This window comes from Mobula birostris, chromosome 2, assembly GCF_030028105.1.
Source record: "Mobula birostris isolate sMobBir1 chromosome 2, sMobBir1.hap1, whole genome shotgun sequence".
NCBI classification, from domain to species: domain Eukaryota; kingdom Metazoa; phylum Chordata; class Chondrichthyes; order Myliobatiformes; family Myliobatidae; genus Mobula; species Mobula birostris.
This window is the reverse complement of record NC_092371.1, coordinates 191,279,243-191,305,467: the sequence shown is the minus strand read 5'-3', so window position 1 is coordinate 191,305,467 and position 26,225 is coordinate 191,279,243. Positions and strand designations below refer to the sequence as shown.

Below are 26,225 nucleotides of genomic sequence, written 5' to 3'. Positions count from 1 at the left end.
TTTGATCTTAACAAGGAAGCGTGTATCGCCTGGCTCAGAGCTGATGACCTCTTCCCAGAAACAGGAGGGTTCCTTGTGGCAATACAGGACTATGTGGTTAACACAAAATTATCATAAATACATATTAAAAGACCAACAAATTCAAGATGATAAATGTAGAAAGTGCCAAGAACAAAAAACAAAAACAATCCAACACATTTCAGAATCTGTATCAGTTTAGCTCGATCTGATTACTTACACAGGCACAATTAAGTGGCAAACATCATTTTTCAAAATCTTGCTTTAGAATACAAATTTCTAGAAGAAATCATACCTTACTACAGTATAAATACAAGCGAGATCCAGTTTTAGAGTCAGAATCCCACAATTGTTTTTATGACTGATCCGTTATTATAGATCAAACAATCCATAATAACCATCCAGATATATTAATACAGGATAACAAGCAAGAACAACTTACTAAATAGATATAGCCATTCCAAGCACATAACTTACAGAAGTTAACAAGTGAAGAACCAGAAATATGCTGAATTAAAAGAGGAAATTGAAAGACTTTAGAACATAAGCAGGGTATACATTGTCCCATTAGTAGTATCTACAACTGTTACCATTCCAAGCGCATTACACAATAGCATTAAACACTTAGGGCTACACAACAATATAGTCGTAGTCATACTTTATTAATCCTGGGGGAAATTGGTTTTTGTTACAGCTGCTCCATAAATAATAAATAGTAATAGAACCATAAATAGTTAAATAGTAATATGTAAATTATGCCAGTAAATTATGAAATAAGTCCAGGACCAGCCTATTGGCTCAGGATGTCTGACCCTCCATGGGAGGAGTTGTAAAGTTTGATGGCCATAGGCAGGAATGACTTCCTATGACGCTCAGTGTTGCATCTCGGTGGAATGAGCCTCTGGCTGAATGTACTCCTGCGCCCTGTACTCCTGTACATATCTATGTAAACCTTCAGAAAACCACAATACTAAACACTACTAAAATACTCTGAAAGTTCCTTGCGATTGAGAAATTTGCATGCTTGGCTCCGCCTGCACCTCAGGTTATACCAGCTTGAGATGAGAAAAACTTTATAAATAAATAATGTCAAGCGCTTGAGACAAAGAATCTTTCAAAAGTGAGTCCATAAGTTGTGGGAATGGCTCAGTGATGGGGTTAGTAAAGTCATATCCACTGGTTCAAGGGCCTGATGACTGAAGGGTAATTGTTTCTGAACCTGGTGCTGTGGGTCCTGAGGCTCCTATACTACCTTCCTGATTCAGCTTTGAGAAGAGAGCATGGTCTGGGCGGTGGGGGTCCTTGATAATGGATGTTGTTTTCCTGCAACAGCACTCAGTGGTGTGCTCAGTGGTGGGGAGGGCTTTACCCATGATGGGCTAGGCCATATCCACCACTTTTTGGAGGATTTTCTTTTGAAAGGCATTGGTGTTTCCACTTCAAGCTGTAAAACAACCAATAAATATACTTTCTGCCACACATCTATAGAAATTTGTCAGATCTTTAGATAACATGTCAAATCTTCACAAACTTCTAAGGAAGTAGAGTCACTGTTGTGATTTTTGTGTATCTGCGCCCAAGACAGATCCTCTGAAATGATCACATCAAGGAATTAAAGTTGTTGACCCTCTCCACCTTTGATTTCCCCCAAAGAGAACTGGCTCATGGACCTCCCAGTTTCCTCCTCCTGAAGTCAATAATCAGCTCCTTGGTCTTACTGACATTGAGAGAGAGGTTATTCTGGCATCACTAAGCTTCTCCTGTATGCTGTTCAATCTCCCTCCTATATGCTGATTTGTCACCACCTTTGATTTAACCAATGACATAGTGTATATCAGTATACTTAGATATGCCATTAGAACTGTGTTTAACCTCACAGTCTTAAGTATAAAGTGAGTAGAGTGGTGGTGGGGGGTGTATGCGCACAACCTTATAGTGCACCTGTGCTGATGGAGATTGTGGAGATATTATTGCCAATCCAGACTGGGGTCTGCAAGTGAGGAAATCAACCGTCCAATTGCACAAAGAGGTATTGAGGCGAAGGTCTTGCAACTTATTAATTAGTTTTGGGGGGATGATGGTATTGAATGTCGAGCTGTAGTCAAGAGCATCCTGATGTATGCATCTGATATGCATTTTGCTGTCCAGATGTTCCAGGGTTGAATGAAGACCTAATGAAATGGCATCTGTTGTGCTGATAGACAAATTGAAGCAGATCTAAGTCACTTCTCAGACAGGAGTTGATAAGTTTCATCACTAACCTGTCACATCACAGTGGATGTAAGTGTTACTGGATGATAGTCATTGAGGCAGATTACCATGTTCTTCTTGGGCACTGGTATAATTGAAGCTTTCCTGAAGCAAGTTTTATAAGGCATTTGTGAGACCACATTTGGAGTTTTGTAAGCAGTTTTGGGCCACATATCAAATAAAAGATGCACTGGCATTGGTGAGAGTCCAGAGGAAGTTTACAAGAATGTAAGTGTTAATGTATGAGGAGTATTTGATGGCTCTGGGCCTGTACTCAGTCGTTTACAAGAATGAGGGTGGGTGAAGGGATCCTATTGAAACTTAAACTTAATACTGAAAAGCCTCGTGGAAGGGATGTTTCCAGTAGTGGGAGAGCCTACAAGCAGAGGGCACAGCCTCAGAATAGAAGGAAGTCCCTTTACAACAGAAATGAGAAGGAATTTCTTTAGCAAGAGGGTGGTGAATCTGGAATTCATTGCCAGGTTTGGCTGTGGAGGTCAAGCTATTGGGTTTATTTAAAGCAGAGGTTGATAGATCTTAAATTAGTAAGCGTGCCAAAGGTTACATAGAGAAGACAGGAGAAATTGGATTGAGAGGGGAAATAAATCAGCCATGATTCGCAGAGCAGACTTGATGGGCCAAATAGCCTAATTTTACTCCTATATCTTCTAGTCTGAAAGAATACCAGAGTCAAACGTGCTCAGTTTTGTAAAGCTGAATGTTGCATATTATTACATTGTTGATGAAATATGTACAAATTTATTCAGTAACTGACTCTAAGTGAAAGATTTTTTTTACAGACATACTTTGGGAGTTACTGGGCAAATTGTTCTTTGCTGAAGGAATTACATTCTCAAATGCAAATTCTCAAGAAAATAGTTTTATCTTTCAGGCTGTCAATAAATTAGCCGAAATTATGAATCGCAAGGATATGAAGAGGGACCATGGGAAGCGTGGAAATGACACTGATGTTCGTAAAAAAGAAAAAGAAAATCGAAAACTGCAATTGGAGCTAAGGTCAGAGCGGGAAAAATTAACACAAATGATGATCAAATACCAGAAAGAGCTCAATGAAATGCAAGCGGTAAGATGATGCATGAAATTTGCTCTGCAGGCAAAGATAGAAATTTTTATTCGTTAAGATCCCAATTGTGATATGTACAGACTCTGTCAATTTTATTATGTAGCAGTGCTTCAATTTCTTCTGCTCTTTGTTCCATTACAATGGTTTGTAACGATGTTCCTGCACACATGCCTCGCATTTTCGGGGGATTAATTCTGCAAATGTTCTCAACAGCAGATAAGTGGCCGAGGACAGCGCAGTAAAATTTTATATTCTGATGTGCAGACAATTACCTTGTAAAGTAATAGCTTGGGAAGAAACTTTGAAGCATATTTTACACATAATATAAAAGCTTTGAGAAGCAGATGCTAACTGAAGCAAAATATGTACAAATTAAAGTTTACTTAAAGATGAAGTTTTTCAGCTGCTGTTATTTGAAGACATGTAGGTGTGTTGATAAAAGGCAGAATTTTGGTGTGGATATCTTGTTACAATATAGGAGCCTGTCACTTTCTGAAGAAGAAATAGGCATTATTAAACAGGTCAGATGAAGAATCTTCAGGTGTATGTTGTTTCTTCTGACATCTGAGATACGTTTCCCATGAAGAATATGTGATGAGATCCCTGGACTGGTCTACCGAATGAATTTTAAAATATTAAAAAAATAAAGTGACTTGAAGGTGGCATGTATCGGTGAGGTTTGAGAAAAGAGAATTAGTTGATTCAGCAAAGGGTGCAGCCGTAAACAATGGGTGGAATTGATGTTTTTTAGTAGAGTTAATGGTCAGTTGAGCAATCCTATAAGCTCTGCTAGGGGAAAGTAGTGGGAAGCAATTGTGAAGAAATTGTTTATGGTTCATATGAAAGTAATGATAAAGTACTGAAGTCACGAGAAAGGACATTTGGAGATTGGGTACTAGAATGTAGAAAACATCTAATGTTTAAAAAGAATAATAGCAAAATCAAACAGAGCAGCTTTTAATAAAGTAAAAAATTGAAGTAAAAGCTCATATGGAAACAAAAGCAATACAGATGAGGTGTGGGTTTGATTATTTGCACTAGAGTTCTGTTTTTTTAAGGGTTATTTTATATAAATGACTATAATTCACTGATATAACCTTAATCTTCCCACAGCAAATTGCAGAAGAAAGTCAGGTGCGTATTGAACTGCAGATGGCATTAGACAGCAAAGACAGTGATATTGAACAGCTTCGTTCACAGCTGCAGCTAATACATGTGGGCCTAGATACTACTAGTATTGGCAGTGGTCCTGGTGATGCAGAAGCAGATGATGGATTTCCTGGTATGTATATCTTACTCCCTAATTAAAAAATATAGAAGTATAGAATTCTAAAATTATTATATTACAGTTTAAAAAAATTAGTTTCATCCACCCATCTAAAAATATGTTTTGCAAGACAAAATATTGTATATAGTTAACTTATTTCATTCTTTTACTTCGTGACTACTTTTGTTCAATTTAATTGATGTTTTATCCTTGTTGCACTAATTAAAACAATGGAAAGTAAACATCTTCACTTTTCTACTTGTCTTGTCACCTTGGTTTTCTCAGTTCGAATCACTCAATCCCACACCACGGAGTCCATGTCTTTTAGCTACAAGCGTTCTTCCACTTCCGTCACCATTGACACTAAGCCCTCTTATTCTCACCTTCATGGTTTTGATTCTGAGTCTGACTCAGACGACGATACAGAGCCTATTGTACACGTACAGTCTGACCCTGATTCTGAAACTGAGCTTGAACCTGATTCTGCAGGTGATGTACTGCATGTGATAAAGCTCTTTCTGCTTGTGTTTATTAAAACTCAGATATTAGAGTATGCCTGGCGTTCTTTATAACAACAAAGAATGTTGTTTGAAGGAGATGCACAAATGAGGATACAGAAGAAAATTGATCATTAAAATGCACTGCAAAAATTCCATTTTATCTTTAAAAAATCTATCTTGCTTAACTGGAATTGATCTACCTGTAGAAACTAAATTTCTATGAATATATTTAGCTAAAAATGCTAGTGAAAGTGCTAAAATATAACCTTATTAACTTCCAAATTGTTGGCTTAGCTGATTGGCCTAACCTCCAGTGTTGATCATATGGCTTTTTGTTCTGGCTTAATGTGCAAATTCTAGTTCAAAGCTGATTTTTATTTTAAGAGCTGTGCTATTTACATAAATTTCAATTTGAGTTTGGATGTCAAATTTTATCTATTAGCAGGTTTTGGGTTTTTTGGGTCACTTAATTAAGTCCATAAGAATATTATTCTAAATCACCGTAAGGCTGAAGAACCTGCATAGGTTTCAAGTTGTGATTGGAAATAATTCTGCGCTTTTCCTTTCAATTTATTTAGTTTAAGCCTGGCAAAAATTGCTCCATTGCTTTTTTCACATTGGCAAATATTTTCAAGATTGTATTCCAAATTCAAAGTAAATGGTGGCTTATAGATATTTGGAATATAAGAACTTATTGTTGAAATTGCTGAAGCTTACAGCTCCAGGAGTGTGGGTACATCCTCTTGATACTATATCAATAGAGTATATATAAGTTAGACTGGTGAGGTGGGGTGGGGGGTAGTTTTCATAGACATCTGCAACACATTACAGGCCCTTCGGCCCACAATGTTGTGCCGACCATGAAACCTACTATGGAAACTGCCTAGAATTTCCCTACTGCATAGCCTTCTATTTTTCTGAGCTCCATGTACCTGTCCGAGAGTCTCTTAAAAGACCCTATTGTCTCCACCTCCGCCACTGTCAGAAGCAGTGCATTCCACGCACCCACCACTCTGTGTGAAAAACTTAGCCCTGACATCCCCTCTGTACCTACTTCCAAGCACCTTAAAACTATGCCACCTCGTGTTAGCCATTTCAGCCCTGGGGAAAAAAGCCTCTGGCTATCCACATGACCAATGCCTCTCATCATCTTATACACCTCTATCAAGTCACCTCTCATCCTCCATTGCTCCAAGGAGATAAGGCTGAGTTCACTAAACCTATTCTCATAAGGCATGCTCTCCAATCCATGCAACATCCTTGTAAAACTCCTCTTCACTCTTTCAATAGTATCCATATCCTTCCTGCAGTGAGGTGACCAGAATTGAACACAGTACTCCAAGTAGGGTCTGACCAAGGTCTTGTATAACTGCAACATTACCTCACGGCTCCTGAGCTCAATCCCATAGTTGATGAATGCCAACACACCATACACCTTCTTAACAACACTGCCAACCTGCACAATTGCTTTGAGTGTCCTATAGATACGGACTCCAAGATCTCCATGATCCTCCACACTGCCAAAAGTCTTACCATTAATATTATATTCTACCTTCAAATTTGACCTTCCAATATGAACCACCTCACACTCTGGGTTGAACTCCATCTGCCACTTCTCAGCCCAGTTTTGCATCCTATCACTGTCCCACTGTAACCTTTGACAACCCTCCAGACTATCCACAACACCCCCAAACTTACTAACCCACCCTTTTACTACTTCATCCAAGTCATTTATAAAAATCACAAAGATGAGAGGTCCCTGAACAGATCCCTGCGGAACATCACCGGTCATTGACCTCCTTGCAAAACATGGAACATCTACAACCACCCTTTGCCTTCAGAGGGCAAGCCAATTCTGGATCCATAAAGCAAGGTCTCCTTGGCTCCCATACCTCCTTACTTTCTGATTGAGCCTTGCTTGGGGAACCTTATCAAATGCCTTACTGAAATCCATATACACTACTTCCACTGCTCTATCTTCATCAGAGTGTTTTGTTACATCCTCAAAGAATTCAATCAAGGCTGTAAGGAACGACCTACCCTTGACAAAGCCATGCTGACTATCCCTAATCAGCTTGTCTCTCCGAATGCTCATGAATCCTGCCTTTGAGGATCTTCTCCAACAACTTGTCCATCACTGAAGTAAGACTCACCATGGGAGGTTCTAGCTTTCTCCCTCATGCACAGAAATGCTGATGTGTTAAATGTCTCCTATAATAACTTTAATGAGGAGAAAGGTAAGAGCTGGGGTTAATGGGATACATGAGAGAGCATAGATTGCAGAGAGATGTGTGTGGGAGAATTGGAATGCTGCATGTGTTCACGAGCTGGAATCAATTCAGTAGGATTAATGTCCTCTTGTGTCATAAGAAAGGGATGCTGATATCACCCATTTGGTACTCAGAAATTTAGGCTAATTGTCATTGTTCTTAATTGCTTTTTGTAGAATCCAGACTGGAAGGCTGGCTTTCCTTGCCCATGAGAAATAACACAAAAAAATTTCTGTGGCGGAAACAGGTATACAAAGAAGTTCCTTATTATTAACCAGACTAGCTGTCCTTTGCCTGATTAAAATGTATTATTTGTAATTAAGTTGGTAGTTAAGATCTCTAACTTGTGGCAATATGCATACAGTGGCACAGATAGTAATGACCATCCTTAATAGAGCACTCAAAGGTAGCTGTCAGCACGGGGGAATAATATGCCTGCTTATAGCTTTGATAAATGGACATTTTATTCTATTTGCAAATTTTGGGTGATTTGCAGGCAGAAATAGAACTTGTGTTCAATTATTTGTATGCAAAATCTTTGCTTAAAGTTTATTTTCTTGAGAATAATTTGAGTCAATTTGGCTAAGTATTTTTTGTTAAAGACAGACAAATTATTTAATTAGGGTTGATATCCACTCTGAGTATTTGCTTCCACATGTTCTAGAGTTACATGGAATTTGAATATTCCTTCCTAAAAACTGGTTTGGCATCTATGGCTAAATTTGTCTGGATCATGTGTTTACAAATTGTTTACTATTCTAGGATAGTTCTGGAGAATAAACATTCTCAGAGACTATTTGAAGTTAAAGAAAAAATAAGATGAAATTGTACATAGGCCAGACTGCATAAATGAGAGAAAAGCAGAGTTAATATTTTGGGCCAGTGATCTATCAACAAACAGTAAACTGCTCTTCTCATCTTCAAGTGCAAAAACATCGTGGATAATTTTGTTGTTAATACTGCGACCATCTCCAGTCGTGGCAATTTACTTGCTAATGTTTCGTCACCATGCTGGGAGACATCATCAGAGCACTATTAATTGTGGTGTATGCTCCAAATGCTTGACCTTTATGTACTTATCAACCAGCTGATGGGTCATCAATTTGGGAACTCAGTTGTGATGTTGGGAGGAAATCTCATCAATGATTGGTTGCATGACGAATTTTGTGCATTGTGGTCTGGAATTTTGCCTATGTGGTGGTTCATGAATAGCATTGACACTTACATGTTTGTTTGCAGAAAACCACGCTTCATATTCTGTTCACACTTTAACTATATTATTTTCTCTGAAGCAAATATGGTTTTATTTTTCAGTATGTAGTTGTGAGCAGTAAAAAGATCCTATTTTATGACAGTGAGCAAGACAAAGAGTTGTCTAATCCTTCTATGGTGTTGGATATTGAGTAAGTAGCTCATTTTATTCTGATAAACCTTTAATATTTAAATTGTTTCAAACTTAAAATGGGTCTTGCTACCAATTAGAACTATAAATGAATAGTTTTTGTCTCCCCTTTTCATTAGTTCCCTTATCTCTATTGTTTTCTTTTTTACTATTTATTCAAACAGAGAAGGAATGGATGAAAACCCTTTACAATATGCTATTATGCTGCTTTGTGGCCTCTGAAAGTCTGTCATTAGTTTCCCAATCCATGAATATGAAAATGACTTTAAACATTGAAAGTACAATTGGTTATCTAGTACAGTAGACCTCCCAATAATCCATTCTGGTTATTCAGAACTCTTGATGGTTAAGCAACACACATCAAAGTTGCTGGTGAACACAGCAGGCCAAGCAGCATCTGTAGGAAGAGGTGCAGTCGACGTTTCAGGCCGAGACCCTTCGTCAGGATGTTAAGGTTGTTTTTGCTGGCAGTTGTATTGGGGATATGTTCCCACTGACTGTCAAATGCTCTCAATACCAGGCATCTCAAATAGCCTCTGACAAGCAAGTTCAGCTCCTGACTTTCATGTATGGCTCAGCAACTAAACCTGGCATAACCATTTTTACTGACAGGGAAAGGGGCAAAGATGAGTTACTGGTGTCTTAAAACCAGCCACTTTGGGCAGACGGGGTTCATCAGCCATAGTTGACAGCTCATCTAGGAGAAGGAAAACTCTGATCTCAAACCTCCTCTTTCTTGTGGTTATATCCAATCAAGGGAAAAGCTTTGGAACTAAATACAGAGTTGGAGTCCCTAAGGCAGTCCTACATTGATTTCAATGCTGACTGACAACTCCTGCGACGCTGGTGGTGCCAAACTGTATCAGTCTCTGCATTCCTTTAGATTCATCAGCTGTGTGGAGAGGAAGAGCCTGCTACATGGGCAACAGTTTGCTCTCCATATCGTACTGCCCTGGCTTCAGTATTATGTAGACAATGCCAACGCAACATCCATGGTCGACCCCGAACAACGGAGGACCTCAGATGGTTCTGCATTTTGCTCACTAGTAGTGTTTCCCACACTCCCTTCCAATATGCATGGGCCCAAGTTTGGGTGCTCCCTTCCAACGTGCATGGTTCACTACAACATAAAATTTTTAGTAAGAAATTGAACAGTGCTAATCCATCACCACCCAATTCCCAAGTATGCCAGATTATCAGAGTTTTATTGTATCTCTCAAAATTTAGATATTTTATTGATCCCAAAGGAAATTAGTATTACAGTGGCATTACAAATTACAGATATAAATATTAGAAGAGAAGTAGAAAGTTAACTCAAACAGTCTTAACAGGAGGGAGTCATCACTTCCCCGGCTATAGGTTGACATATTATAGAGCCGAATGGCTGAGGGTAAGAATGACCTCATATAGCGCCCTTTGGAGTCGTGCAGTTTAGTCTATTACTAAAAGTGCTCTGTTCAGCCAATGTGGCATGCAGCGGGTGTGAAGCATTGTCCGGAATTGCCAGGATTTTCTGTAGGTTCCATTGTTCTACCACAGCCTCCAGTGTGTCCACCCGTGTTGATGCCATTGCCCCAGCAGCATACCGCCACATAGAAGAATTGCCCCAGCAGCACACCACCGCATTGAAGATGTAAATATAAATTATAATTTAGATGCAAATACAATTGTGCTTTCTGGAACAAGTATACTTAACAGCAATTTTAGATGAATTCCCAAAATAGAAGTAGATACTGTTCAGAAAAATATATTTTTGTGCTAGGACAGAATCTGGAAACATGGGCTGAGCAGCTACTTCAAAGATGTAAAATTTCCCATGAACAATTATTTTTATTATTTTTCATGTGATTTTTGTACTCAATTCTAACCATGTAGAAGGGTCTGTTGTCTTCTTGTTAGAATAACATTATCAATGTAATTGAAACTTGTAATTCTTTAATTTTCCTTGGGTACAGTGGTAAAAGTTGAGTGAGCATACTTCATCTTTTCCATAATCTTTGTTCCTGTGTAAACTCAGTATAAAACAAAACCAGTGCCAGATTTAAGGAAATTTTAATAAAAGATAGCATTTGTCCGGTATAGCATTAAGAGTAACTTCCACTTTTCCTTTTCAATAGCTAGTTTTTAAAATTGTAAATAGTTGGTTTGAGCAGAACCTGGGATTTGTTCTTTTACTTCAATTTTAATTTTACTTTGATTTTTTTTTCTCACAGCAAATTGTTCCATGTTCGGCAAGTTACACAGGGTGATGTATATAGAGCAGATGCCAAAGAGATTCCCAGAATATTTCAGGTCAGTGGAATTCTACTGCATCTAGCTTTGAAATATAATGAATGGTGGTTATATCTTCAACTTAAAGCATTTTAATCATGATTACTTTTAAACAACTGACTAGCATTAAATATTATTTTTGTGCTCCCTAGATCCTGTATGCTAATGAGGGCGAAAGTAGAAAGGAACAAGAATTCCCTGTAGAACCTCCTGCCTTGGGAGAGAAGTCAAGCTACATTCCTCACAAAGGACATGAATTTATACCAACCCTCTACCATTTCCCAACCAACTGTGAGGCTTGTCCAAAACCACTGTGGCAAATGTTTAAACCCCCACCAGCTCTGGAGTGTCGCCGTTGCCATATCAAATGCCACAAAGATCACATGGATAAAAAAGAGGACCTTATAGCACCATGTAAAGGTCGGTATCAAAATGTGTTTTCATTTTACATTGTGTTAAATGTAGCATAAAGTAGGATGTTTTGTCATTTTGCTTACTATTTAAAATTCAGAGGTCCCCCATAATAAAATTCATCAAAAATTGCTGATACCAAGTGGACGATTAGACACTGCTTGAAAATATATTTGTATTTTAATTAAAGCTGTTTCTGATTGTTTTGCTCTGGGCAGTTTTTTTTAATTGTTAGCATACTCTGTAGGATGTATTGTATATCCTTTTTAAATCTGGTTAAAATAGTACAAATTCTCCTTAATTCTGATTTAAAGTATAGAAAAACATTTACCGTGATCTTTGTATTATTTAAAACAATCTAAAATTACACAGTGATGAAAATTGAAAATGAGGAAATAGAGCAGCAAAATATAGGGCTCATACAATAAGCTTTTCTAAAGAAACTTCAATACCTTGCAAATCTCTTGTAACGGAATATTGGTAATTGTTTGACATTTCCTATCGAGTACATTCGGAAGTGGAAATGCATTAGTGTTATTGGGACTGAAGCTTAGGTGCATCTCACACTACTTAGAAGCCATAGCATATGGAAAGTGATGAATTTGTTGCATGATTTTCAGAGTACATTTCTGCATCATTATCTTAGAGTGAACAAAGTACAAGTTCCACTAGATTGAAGAGTAACTAAAGGACTAGATTTATTTTAAGGGTTGCAGCTACTTGATCATTTATCTGATAGAAATAATAAGACTCATATTAATGTACTACAGAAGGGAGAATGACTACTTGTGTCTCCGGATTTGGGTCTCCAGCCCCCCCCACCCCCCCCCACCCCCAACCATGATGAGAGAGAGAGATTGCCCACAATAAAATGGTGGCTAAAACAATAGATGATCAGAAGAATGTAGAATATAGAACCACTTTAAACTGCAAAACACAAATGAGAAAATCCACAGATGCAGGAAATTCAAGCAACACAGATAAAATGCTAGAGGAACTCAGCAGGCCAGGCAGCATCTATGGAAAAGAGTATAGTTTCGGCTGAGACCCTTCAGCAGGAAGCTCAGCCCGAAATGTTGACTATACTCTTTTCCATAGATGCTGCCTGACCTGCTGAGTTCTTTCAGCATTTTATGTGTGTTGCATGAACTGCAAAAAGACTTGGAGTTTCCACCTTTCAAATGAAGGCCAAGAGAACTAATTTAAAGGAGAAAACATGCAAAATGGAAAAACATGGCACAGATCGCAATGACACAAAGATGAAATAAACAGAAAATAATGAATATGCTCAGCACTGAGATGAACCAGAGTCAGTTTCAGGGTGGTGTAAAGGACGGGTCAACACCATATTAGAGCAAATCCCTGTCTAGTTAGTGAGAAGAAGAAGTGGAGGTTCAGAAATACCTGGGTGCATGGGTGTGGAAAGTAATCCAAGGTGGCAAATTGAATGGTGACCTTTACACCAAGAAGAATGGAATGATGACCTTTACTCCAAGCCTGTAGTAAGTATTTTACACTTGCAGCTAAGTGAACAGTTCTGCATTGCCTCTTAGTAAAGCTGCATTGGCATTAGTGGAATTTAGAATAAATTTATGAGAACGATAGCTGGTCTCTCAGATTTACACATTAAAAAGTTTTGAAAATAGTAATTCACTGGAATTTACAAGGTTAATGGTTAATTCAAAATACTAAGAAACATAGAAATCCTGCAGCTCAATACAGGCCTTTCTACCCACAAAGCTGTGCCGATCATGTCCTTACCTTAGAAATTACTAAGAAAGTGAAAGGAAAGTTTGAAATTATTTCTGTCTTCTGTCAAGGGCTCATAACTTACCTTTTTCTTCCAGTTGTAGTTTACTGCAGCAAATTCAAGAATTATGTTTGATTATTATTGAAACTGATTAACCTATCTGTATCTTTTGCAGTAAATTATGATGTTTCCTCTGCAAAAGACCTACTGTTATTAGCTAATTCAACAGAGGAGCAACAGAAATGGGTGAGTCGACTGGTGAAAAAGATTCCAAAGAAGCCGCCTGCGCATGATCCTAACTTCCACAGATCTTCTCCTCGGTCCTCAATGCGGGTTCCACCTAATCAGTCCATGAGACGGCCAAGCCGACAGCTTCCTGCAGCTAAGCCCAGGTAATTTATTTAAGAATATGTTAGTTTTAAGCCTATTGTGCATTAGGAGGAAATTTTGACTGAGATGTACGAAGCAAAGCAGCTCTGACTTTAAGGAAGTTTTGCATTTGGAAGACTGCATACTATTTGTAGCAACAATACTAGCAGTGAGAAGAGAGTGTGGCCTAGATGGGTAGGGGTCTTTGCTTCTTTCTTGTGGCAGCATCCTTTGTAGATGTGCTCAATGGTGAGAAGGGCTTTTCCTGTGATAGAATGGGCTGTATCCACCACTGTTTGTAGGTTTTTCCATTTTTGGGCATTGGTGTTTCCAAACCAGGCCATGATGCAGCTAGTCAGTATCATGGCCTACTCCACTGCGCATCTGTAGAAGTTTGTCGTAGTTTTAGATGTCTTGCTGAATCTGTGCAAACTTATAAGAAAATAGACACGCTGCTGTGCTTTCACTGAAATGGCACTTAGGTGCTGGTCCCAGTACAGGTCCTCTGATATGATAAAGCCCAGGAACTTAGTTACTTTCCCTCTCCACCTCGTCCAAATTACTGACACAGATGATGAAGATCACAGATTATAAGGCAAAAATGTACATGCTGCTGGAGGAACTCAGCAGCATCTGTGGAGACAAAGTTAATAGATTATGTAGTGTCCTACATCAGGAGTGAATGTGTTGAGATGGTCACTATAAAGAGTTGAGAAGAAAGAGTGAGATGGAAGCTGATAGATGTTAAATAGAACTAGATGAGGTGGAGGATAATAGGTGAATGGAGTCAGAAAGGTGAGTTTAGAAAGAGGCTTGTAGGTAATAGATGGAGGAAGAGGAAGGTGGAGACAGGTTAGAAGGTAATACAGAAAATTGAATCAGATAAAGGAGAGATAATAGGCAGATGGAACCAGGTAATGGAGGATCCATCAACATTACTAACCTGGATGAAAGAAATGGTGTCCAGGTTTTCATTCACCATGATAAGGTGGAAGGGCAGGTAGTGTTCTGGATGCAAGAAGCCTCAGATGGATTTGGACAAGTTGGAAGATTGGGCAAAGTGACAGGTGCACTGTAGTCTAGGCAAGTGTGGTATTATGCATCTTGGTAGAAAGAATAAAGGTGTGGACTGTTTTCCAAATGGGGAGAGAAAGAGTTTGAAACTGGAGATGTATAACGACTTTAGAGTCCTCATTAAGGATTTCATTAAGGTTAACTTGCAAGCTGAGTAGGTAGTACAGAAGGCAAATAAAATTTTAGTATTCAAATCAAGAGGACTAGAACAGAAAAGCAAGGATGTACTACTGAGGCTTTATAGGGCATTAGATCACATTTGGAACTTTATGAGCTCTTTTGGGCCCTGTTTCAAAGGAAAAATGTGCTGGCTCAGAGGATCCAGAGGAGGTTCACAAGAATGAAAGGCTTAACATATGAGCAACTTTTGAAGCCTTTGGGCCTATACCTAATGGAATTCAGAAAAGTGAGGGGGGTATCTCAATGAGTGGAAGTAGAGAGGATGTTTATGTTATTGGAATCTAGAAACCAAAGGCACAGCCCCTCAGGGTGTAATTAAGGCAGAGATTGATATTTATGGATAAGGGGTTTAATGGTTATGGAGATAAGGTGAAAATGGGGTTGAGAAACAAAAACCATCCAATTAAATAGTGGAGCAGACTCAATGGGCTGAATGGCCTAATTCTGTTATGTCTTATGGTCTTTGTAGGCGGAGAAGATAGAAAAGGTTGATCAAGTGATAAGCAACCCATGTGGATAGGTGTTGGATGTTAGGCAGATGGAACCAGAGTGGGGAGGGCAACTTCTTAAGTAACAAATTCTAACATTTTTGCTGTTACTGCTGTTGGGTTTACTGATCTGCAGTTCCTTGCTTTCTCTCTTCTTCCTTAAGTAGTGGGGTTGAGTTCACTTCCTTCATTCCAATTTGCAAGAAGCACTCTAGATTCTGGAATTTTGTAAGATAATCATCTTCAGTTACCTCTTTCAAAATTATGGGATATAGGTCATCAGATCATGGGGCTTTGTCTTTTAGTCCCATTAATTTTCCCAGCGTAATTTGTTTCGCCCAATGATAATTTCTTCTATGTCTTTTTTTCATTGTAGACCTTTTGCTCTCCACTATTCCAGGAAGCTTTCACTTCATTGTGAAGAGAGAAAATAATTAAATTTCTCTGCCATTTCTTCGTTCCATGCTTTAATTTTTCCTGGCACAATCTACAAGACTAACATTGACATTTTAGATCCTTTTCTTTTTTGCATTATTAATGTGCTTTAAAACTTTGTTTTTATGTTCCTCACTAGTTTACTTTAGTATCCTACTTTTTGTCAATCTCTTACCCCCTTCCTGTTTCTGTGGCAACATTACATGGTTAAACTTTGATAACATGCTATAGGGTGAAACTCACAGGAGCCCTGCTTGCATCCTTCCTATAATGTGGTAATGAAAAATGTACATACTCCCACACCTGATTTCCCAACTGTATTTGTATTATTTTGGCTGGAAAACAGTTCATTGCTTGTAGTGAAAAGAGTAGAAAAATAACCGTCTTAAAAATTGAGCTCATTTATATAATAACCTCTATTTGTTGTCCAGATGGCAGAGGGTTTTTAATTTGTGCCATTTTAAACATCAGTCTTTTTATTCTTACTCTCTATTAATAACTACTGAGAACTAAAGGACAGTGAGAGCATGGTTTTGTCAGGGATTAAATGTGAATTAGCTTATTCATGGGCAGCTTGTGCACTGTCTCATATTTGACTATTTCTGTAAAGAAATTGCTATCATCTTTTTGCACTTTCTGAATGCCAAATATTTCATACACATCTGCTCTCACTCCATCCTCCCGCCACCCCACTAGGAATAGGGTTCCCCTGGTCCTCACCTACCACCCCACCAGCCTCCAGGTCCAACATATTATTCTCCGTAACTTCCGCCACCTCCAACGGGATGCCACCACTAAGCACATCTTTCCCTCCCCCCACCCCTGCTTCCCGCAGGGACTGCTCCCTACGCAACTCCCTTGTCCATTCGTCCTCACCATCCCTCCCCACTGATCTCCCTCCTGGCACTTATCCTTGTAAGCGGAACAAGTGCTACACATGCCCTTACACTTCCTCCCTTACCACCATTCAGGGCCCCAGACAATCCTTCCAGGTGAGGCGACACTTCACCTGTGAGTCAGCTGGGGTGATATACTGCGTCCGGTGCTCCCGATGTGGCCTTCTGTATATTGGCGAGACCCGACACAGACTGGGAGACCGCTTTGCTGAACACCTATGCTCTGTCTGCTAGAGAAAGCAGGATCTCCCAGTGGCCACACGTTTTAATTCCACATCCCATTCCCATTCTGACATGTCTATCCACGGCCTACTCTACTGTAAAGATGAAGCCACACTCAGGTTGGAGGAACAACATCTTGTATTCTGTCTGGGTAGCCTCCAACCTGATGGCATGAACATTGACTTCACTAACTTCCGCTAATGCCCCACCTCCTCCTCGTACCCCATCTGTTATTTATTTATATACACACATTCTTTCTCTCTCTCTCTCTCTCTCCTTTTTCTCCCTCTGTCCCTCTGACTATACCCCTTGCCCATCCTCTGGGTTCCCCCCCCCCTTGTCCTTCTCCCCGGGCCTCCTGTCCCATGATCCTCTCATATCCCCTTTGTCAATCACCTGTCCAGCTCTTGGCTCCATCCCTCCCCCTCCTGTCTTCTCCTATCATTTTGGATCTCCCCCTCCCCCTCCAACTTTCAAATCTCTTACTAACTCTTCCTTCAGTTAGTCCTGACGAGGGGTCTCAGCCTGAAACATCGACTGTACCTCTTCCTAGGGATGCTGCCTGGCCTGCTGTGTTCACCAGCAACTTTGATGTGTGTTAACTGTAATTTTTGTTTGCTTCTTTAGCACTTTTCAAAGTTAAGGTTACCCATACCTGTTTTGTAGTATTAGCTGCCTTGCCTTTATGGAGTGTCTGGGTCTTAACTCTAAATAATAATGAAGTATTAACATAAGAAATTTGATGGTGATTAGCATCAAAATGCACCTGTCCTGTTTGATCTTTGCCATTCACAACAGTTTTTTCCACAATAAGGAATACTAGCTTTAACTGATTTTCAATTCCTCAATCCAGCCCAGAGTGAAATCATTTGCATCTAATGAGGATGGCCTGAATCAGCAAAACCCTCACCCCAGGGTTTTGAAACCAGTACATTTCCCTCAGTATGTTCATTTGATTACTTCCCCATTTCCTTGGAAAGTTTATAAATCACTTTCATTTCTGTTTTATTACCTTTGTAACTTGGAAATATTTTCCTCGATTCCCATATTTGTTGCTATTCTTATAGCTTTGACTCTGGCCCTGCTCTTCGAATCATCCTACATTGACATATTTTAATAGCACCAGTAAGTTGTAGAGGGTCACTTTAATTTTGTTAGCATGTAATCAAAATTAATTCACAAATTTTGTTTAGACCATTTGTTCTGCATGATATTTTCCATGTTTCTTTATCTGCATGCATACTGAAATTTACAGCTTTCGCAAGTGTGCTTTAAGAATATGGATTGATTTTCACCAAATCATATATACACTTGGTAAAAAGCTACCTTTGCAAATATACAATAAACATTGTATGTAACTCTAACCAAGTACTTTCTGCATTTGATGTGTTTTTCTGTTATGCCTCTGAAGGCTGTGGCTGAGTTTCAAGGGTACATGCAGCTTTCTATATCCTTCTGATCTTTCTGTATGAAAGTCTAGACAATGCAGCGTACAATAGGAGGGGAAAATGGTAATCATTGTAAAGAAGTATCAAAATGGAAAGTAAATTGATGTGTATTTCCCTCAACTGTTCCAGATTATTTGATATGGCCTTTAAAGACTGGGACTGGCCGTTTGATGATGATGATGATGATGATGATGTTTTTGATTTTTGAAGAAGTTTTACCTGAATGGGGTAAACTATCTGTCTGGAAAGCATTGGGTTTGAAGTCTTGCAGTGTCTTTTAAATGAAGCATGGTGTGATGTGTGCCTTGTCAACGCTTTCAAGAACAGTTTTATAGCAGAAGACTCCCTTTGCTGAAATGTTAATATTTCAACTCTATTGTTGAGAGCTTTATTCATTCCCTGACAGTGTAGTCTGAAGTTGAAGCCTGTTTCATTTGCAAATAGGGTAGTGTTACGAATATTTTAACCCAGTAGGTCTTCAAAACTAACTCAACAGAAAACAAATCAGCTGAAGGTCATTTACAAAAAATAGTTTAGTGGCCAGGTTTTTATTTTTCAGCAGAAAGATCCTGGACTTTGATTAGAATTCAGGAACTATTCCCTATTGGACACTGGGATATTAAAGTTTACTAATGCTTACATGCAGGAGGAAAGCGAGTGTTAATAGATTATTACTGTGATCTTTTGGTATAATTACTCAAACATGATTGACTACTTGGTGGGGAAAATGTCCAAAAAAAGAGAGGAAAAAACAAGGACATGAAGTAGGTATTAAATTGATAACCTTTTTTCATTAAAACAACTCAGAGATAAAATGCAATCCACTTGAGAATGTTCAGGCATTGAACTAGCAATTATATTCATCCCAGACTTTTAGATTCTAAATGGAAATTTTTGAATGCTGTGTACGCATGTATATATTTTGTGCATACAACAGGAATATTAAATTGACAAGTAGTGAAAATTCGTTAATTGAGTCATTGCAGTTATATGTCATGGAAATGGGGGCTCTTTGACCTGCCTCATCCATACCGACCCAAGATGAGCCTCTACCTAATCTGATTTTCCAGCATTTGGCCTATATTCTTCTATTCCTTTTCTATCTATGTATGTGTCCAAATGCTTTTTACACACTGGGATTGTAGCACATTTTGCAGGGAATTATAAACTTGCATCTCAAAGTCACTTTGCATCAACACTCCCAACATGCCTGCCATATACTATACGCCTGACCAGCATTACGTCACTCGTAGCGTATTATCTCACACTTCTGTGGATTAAATTCTGTCTGTTGCACTGCTGCCATCTACTCTAGCTGATTTGTATCCCACCTTAACCTCAAGGAAATGTCAGCAAACTTATTTATCAGACCACAGGCATTTTTATTCAAGTCATTTATATTTTTATATGACAAACAGTAAAGGTCACATCACAGACTCCTGCAGTACCTCACTGGTTACATACTTCCAATTAAGAAATACAACCACTACCATCTGCCTCCTATTGCCAAGCCAATTTTGGACCCAGTTTGCCAAAGTACTTTTGGATGCCAGCCCTACTGTATGGGACCATGTCTAAAGCCTTGCTAATGTCCAGGTATACCATGTCTACTGCCTTTTTCTCATTAACTTTCTTAGTAAGCTTCTTTTAAAAAAAAAGCTCCAATTTGTGAGAATTTTCCATGCACTAAACTATTGCTAACTCTCCCTAATCAGTTCCTACCTTTCCAAGTGATCATAAATACTATCTGAGAAAAATTATTTTGCATAAATATCAGCTGATATTTAACTGCTGTTAATTATTGCTGTATGCATCCAGTACATACATGTCAGTGTGTGTTTTATTACAAGCATGTGAGTTACAGATTTGTTTTAGTCTTCTCTGCACATACCCAGTGTTCTATTGATTTGCAGAGTTTTGAAGGCAATTGAGGAAAACTTAATTTTGCTTTTCTGGAAGCATCATGCTGATAATTTGAGGGAATGATCCTCATCCTCCAATAGATGAACCTACAATAGATAATTTCATACTTGGAGGAGCAAAATTCATATTTATATCATGTTTTATTTTGGGTATAACATGGCTTCATTATGTCCCTAAGATACATGAAAATTGGGTATATGTTAGCTTCACAAATGAAAAAGGTGCTGAAGTTGTCCCCCACCATCCACATTAATATTGTACTGCTTCAGTGCAATGAAATAAACATAGAAACATACAAAAAATAGGTGCAGGAGTAGGCCATTCGGCCCTTCGAGCCTGCACCGCCATTCAGTATGATCATGGCTGATCATCCAACTCAGAACCCTGTACCAGCCTTCCCTCCATACCCCCGATCCCCTTAGCCACAAGGGTCATATCTAACTCCCTCTTAAATATAGCCAATGAACTGGCCTCAACTGTATCCTGTGGAGAGAATTCCACAGATTCACCACTCTCTGTGTGAAGAAGTTTTTCCTCATCTCAGTCCTAAAAGGCTTCCCCTTTATCCTTAAACTGTGACCCCTCGTTCTGGACTTCCCCAACATCGGGAACAATCTTCCTGCATCTAGCCTGTCCAATCCCTTTAGGATCTTATACGTTTCAATCAGATCCCCCCTCAATCTTCTAAATTCCAACGAGTATAAGCCTAGTCGATCCAGTCTTTCATCATATGAAAGCTGAAAATCATTAATTTGTGTAATTTGGCAGCTCACCAATGTACAAAATCAGTGTACCAATTTTACCTCACTTCAGTTACGTTCAGCAACATTTTGGTTGCAATTGTGGGCAAGTTATTTATCTAGTTTGAAATAAGTTCAATAATTTATTTTCATATTTTTTTCTAAAAATCATATTGTTTTTTGTAGGAAATACAAACTGCTGATTTTTATAGTAACTACTATTTTCTGCTAGCTTTGAGGAGATTGTGCAGAATTTTGCTGAATCTCAGTGAATTTTTAACAGAAGTTCCTAAATATTCCAGTTTCTTTACTGTCAAACTGGAAATGTTCAAATGGAGCACCATGGACCCATTGAGCTAAATGACCTGCTTGTTCAATGAATAATATTTAGAAGGAGCTTCCCTATAATGTCATTTAAGCATAATCATAATCTCTGTGGTCAATTCTCAATGTGTTTCTTCACAGATAGAATATGACAATGTATTGGCATTAATGAGCGTGAATTCAGTATTTTAAAATTTTTAACAAGGCATTTGTTAACCATTTTGTGAATTAACAGTATAATTGCCAGCATGATGTAACTATTTCTTCCGGGTAGCTGTGCTGTTTTTGTCCTCCTGACAGAATTCGATGTAAAAAAGACATTAATTCAAATAGCAGTTACCAGTTGCCAAAGGCTTTTGGTATTGTAGTCTTGTATTAAAAGCATATTTTAATTCCATTATCTTTTTGTTTCTTTTTCAGCTAACCCGTCTTCTTGGGAAATGCATTCATTCAGTTCAAGATAATGGGTTTCATTATTAAACAAAAAAGAGACTGTAATACACTTTCTGACATTCAAACAAGGGTGCACAAAATGCTGCAATTTATCTTATAAGAGCTAAAATGACTGCGCATCAAAAGTATCAGTGGTTTACAGCACTTTGCAGCAAAATAGAATTTTAACCTGGGTACAGTATTGAGTATTGGTCTGCTGCAGACCCAGATAGCAATAGAAGTTGAATTAAAGACACCTCCTGGCTGCTTTGTATGTCTGAACTACATAGAGCTCTGTTGGATGAGATATTACTTGGCAACCAAGTGAAAAAAACACTAGATTGGTTGGAGCATAGGATGGGGTAAATAAACCACTGTCCAGTAGGTTGAGTGCTATAAAGAATAATGACTCTGCGAGGTGGTTACATCAGTCCAACATCGTATGAAACCAAATATACTAAACGGTCATGTGAAAGAAATTGTGTTGGACCATCCCAGGAGAGCTTTGGAAATTTCAAAGTTAGTCATACCTTTTCAAGTTTATGCAGAATAGTAATTAGTCAGAGGATACCTTCAGTTGTCTTGGCACACAATACATCATACGGTATGTATAAAGAAGAAGCTTTTGTAATCACAGTTGCATCTATGCACTTGTATAAAGCCATAGAGTTTAACAGAGTTGCTTATGAACATTTTATAGGAAGCTGCATCTGAAAGGAATGTGGGAAAACTGCAGCCCTTCAGATTGAGGAAATTTTGGAGTATGTCATCAGTCATAACTACACACTTTATGATGGGCAACCCATGATTTTCATTTCATAAATAACGCCTTAATTTAACATTTTCTAAATGTTTGCCCATCCTGTTAAATTGAAGTTTACTGATGACTATTATAATGGAAATTAAATGAAAGTTTATTGTTAAGAAAAATAGTGCACTATTTTTACACGTAACTATTTGCATTTGCATTGGCCAATTTTGAATGTTTCTATAAAATTATTGAAGAAAATATTTCAAGTATGGAATCTTTAAAAAAAAACTAGTTATTATAAAACTGTTACTACCCATTGCAAACTGAAAATTATACAAAGGAATAATATGTTCTTGGCCCACTTGATAATACTGTAATAGAAAATTTACGGAGCTTGTAATCCTTTAGAGTCACTAAGTGCTATGAAACCTTATTTGCCTTGGTTTGTGTAGCAGTCTAGATGTTTTATTTACATTATTATTTCTAAAAAAAAAGAGCATCTGTGTTATTTTTACTACATTCTCACAGTACATATAAAGATTTTCACAAACTCTAAAATGATTTAACTGAAGTCATACTGTAGATGTATTTTAAAGTTTGAATAGAGTTCTCTAACACTGTAGCTGTAGTATAGACTCTAGTACAGTTGCAGTAGTTTGTTACGAGGACTCTAAATAGCTGGGAAGCTGAGGCCTTGCAGATAGGGCACTCACAGATATTTTACATGCCATCTTACAAAATACATAATTTATATTGGCTTGACCATTGTATTTATAAAGGCTATCAACTTGAAATGCATGTTTTATACAACTACAGTATGCTAAAGATAATGTAAAACATATTTGACAATAAAACCATTATGTAGCCTTCTAAATTTTGTGTTTTGCATAATTATTAATTTGCTTTTTTTTGCCCACTCCCATATACGTTGTCATGAAATACAAAGCATTTAATGATTCCCCCCCCCCCCCTGTTTTTACAGGACTGCATTCCATTTGTTACTGGTTTTTCTATTGCCCTTTCTTCACGTTTCTCTTCCAAGCTTATGGTCTTCATTCCGGCTATCCTTGGTGTTTGGCAGCTTTTATTTATCTGCTGTCAAGAACATTTACTGTATTTGCAGGTTTCTTTTAACCGCAAGCAGAAAAATTATCAATTCCAGTTACACACGGTGCATTATATTTCCTTAAACTATCAAATGTGATTCAGAGGGAAATCTAACCCTGATAGATAAATTTTGTAATACAATCATGGTACTCTGTGTATACTTGATGTGCTTTTTTTTTCCTTTGTGAAGATATGCCTAATATATATTTTTGTGAATACCGCTAATGAATCTGTACATATAAAATCTGTGAAGGATCTTGTTGCACAATTAATCCTAAACTAAAAGAAGGCTAGCTTAGTGCTGATGCTAAGAGAAATAAACACAACCGTTCAGCTGATAAAACTATTTATTATATTTTCAACAATAGACAAGGATGCACTGTGAGAGGATCCTTGTGAAAAGCAATTGGTGCTAAGACCTGTCTTGGTGGTAGATATAGAAAGAGACTGAACCGTGGGTACAGCTGGAAGCATCCCGAATGAATAAATGAACTGAAAATAAAATCTTGTGTCCCTTTCTTGAATATGTAAACAACAGATGTAGGTGTTTTCCTGAAGTTATTTTGTATCCATCATTAGCTTATCAGTGCTTCCCAACTTTTTTTTTAGCACTTTCATACTTGTCAACACCTCTGTAAAGCACTTTCATACTTGGCACCACCATAGCGTAAAAACATGCCTATCATATGCCAACATGAGAAAAGTGATTCTGTTTTAATTTTTTGTCTGTAAACCTAGCTTACATAGTACCTGTGCACTGTACAGCAGCTTTAATATCAATGTGATCCTTGAACTTGATGGTTTTTAGTAAGAGTTGAAATATCTGGTTGAAGTTGTGACAGCAAAAGCTTTATGTCTCCACAATTAACAATGTCCAAGTAGTTTCTGTTTTTTTATGAGTATGTGGTTCACTGCACTGAAGCCTCTTTCAATAAAGTAGGGGGATGAAAATGCAATGAAGAGCAGTTTGGCTCTTCTCCAAAGACCATGAAACTTCATATGAGAATCTAGCCACATATCACAAAAGCAAACATTTTTGATGCTTCATCATTTTGAATTTCAATAATTTCTTCTGCCAGCTCTTTTCCTGTTCTTCTACTTTGCAAAAAAATGGGTTAATTCCCTAGTCCAGAATTTCCAGATCGTTCACATCCTTGAACTGATTCTGAAAATCCTCCTTCAGTGACTGCAGGTATAAGCAATCCTCGTGCAAATCACCATCTGTGAAAGAGAGTGCCATACTTTCCGTACAGAAAACTGTGAGAACATTCTTCCCCTAATAGAAACCAACTGAACAATGGTTACAGCTGAAAGCATTGCAGAAGCCCTATCAGTGGAAGGAGCAGAGCACTGCATACTAACTAAAAGTACAGGAGGGACAAGTGGAGCAGCCATTGTCAGGAGTAGGCCAGTAGGCTTTGGCTCGGAGAGGGTGTTGGCTCTGGGTAGGCTTCTGTTAAGGTTTTGTTTTTGTTTTTTTTTCTTATTGTACCTGGTACAGCAAATGGTGGTTGTGTGTTCTTCATGCCAGATGCTGAAGTCCTAGGAGACCCAGAGTCTCTTGGGGAACTACATCTGCGTGAAGTGCATCTGGCTGCGGCTCTTTGAAGAACCTATTAGGGATTTGGAGCAGCAGCTAGATGACCTTTGGCTTGTACAGGATAGTGAGGAGAAAATTGGTCAGAGTTACAGGGAAGTAGTCACCCCAAAGTTGCAGGAGGTGAGTGGCTGGGTGACTGTCAGGAGGAATGGAAATGTAAATAGACAGAGTAGAGCCCACCTGTGGCCATTCCCCTCAAAAATAAGTATACTGCTTTGGATACTTTTGTGGGGGATGACCTCCCAAGGCAATGCCACGGTGACCGGGTTACAGGCACTGAGCATGGGTCCATGGTGCAGAAGGGAAATAGAAGAAGGGAGCGGTAGTGATAGGGGACTCAATAGTGAAGGGAACATTCAGGAGATTCTGTGGACATGAACGGGACACCCAGATGGTATGTTGCCTCCTAGGTGCCAGGGTCAGGGGCATCTCAGATAGTGTCCACAACATTTTGGAGAGGGAGGGAGAGCAGCCAGATGTCTTGGTCAGTATTGGTACCAATGACATAGGAAGGAAAAGCAAAGAGGTCATGAAAAGAGATCTTAGCTATGTAGAAAGCTGAGAAGCAGGACCTCCAGGGCAGTAATTTCTGGATTGTTGCCTGTCCCTTGTGCCTTACTGCCCTGCCAGTGAGGGTAGAAACAGAATAATTTGGCAGATAAGTGTGTGGCTGAGAAGCTGGTGCAGGGAGCGGGGCTTCTGATGCTTGGATCATTGGGATCTCCTCTGGGGCAGGTATGACCTGTTCAAAAGTGCCAGGTTGCACCTGAACCTAAGAGGGACCAATATTCTTGCAGGCAGTTTTAAACTAATTTGGCAGGGAGTGGGAACCGGAGTGATGAGACTCAGGATAGGATGGATGGTAAAAAAGTAAATATAGCATGCAGTCAGACTGTCAGGAAGGGCAGGCAGGTGATGGGACATAGTCACAGCCAACAGGGTGAGTATCAGTACACCAGGGATGCAAAATCAAAAAGGGCAGCAAATATGGTACTCGAGGTGTTGTATACATC

The 26,225-nt window shown here is 38.7% G+C and overlaps 1 protein-coding gene across 4 annotated transcripts in view; it reads left to right on the top strand.

Annotated features, from left to right (window-relative positions):
• The window catches only part of LOC140193983 (rho-associated protein kinase 2-like), a 264,425-nt gene extending 240,320 nt beyond the window's left edge, over positions 1 to 24,105 (top strand). Inside the window, exons 25-33 of one of the 4 annotated variants that reach the window (XM_072251236.1) lie at positions 3,161 to 3,352; positions 4,466 to 4,634; positions 4,905 to 5,108; positions 7,566 to 7,636; positions 8,704 to 8,792; positions 11,005 to 11,083; positions 11,215 to 11,482; positions 13,399 to 13,615; positions 21,743 to 24,105. In XM_072251236.1, the coding sequence (XP_072107337.1) occupies positions 3,161 to 3,352; positions 4,466 to 4,634; positions 4,905 to 5,108; positions 7,566 to 7,636; positions 8,704 to 8,792; positions 11,005 to 11,083; positions 11,215 to 11,482; positions 13,399 to 13,615; positions 21,743 to 21,746 (1,293 nt within the window). In that variant the 3' untranslated portion in view covers positions 21,747 to 24,105. Of the gene's footprint in view, positions 1 to 3,160; positions 3,353 to 4,465; positions 4,635 to 4,904; positions 5,109 to 7,565; positions 7,637 to 8,703; positions 8,793 to 11,004; positions 11,084 to 11,214; positions 11,483 to 13,398; positions 13,616 to 18,464; positions 19,723 to 19,753; positions 20,092 to 21,742 lie in introns of those variants that run through there. The other 3 variants (XM_072251235.1, XM_072251238.1, XM_072251237.1) reach the window with 3 other exon arrangements.
• The last annotated feature ends 2,120 nt before the right edge of the window (positions 24,106 to 26,225 follow it).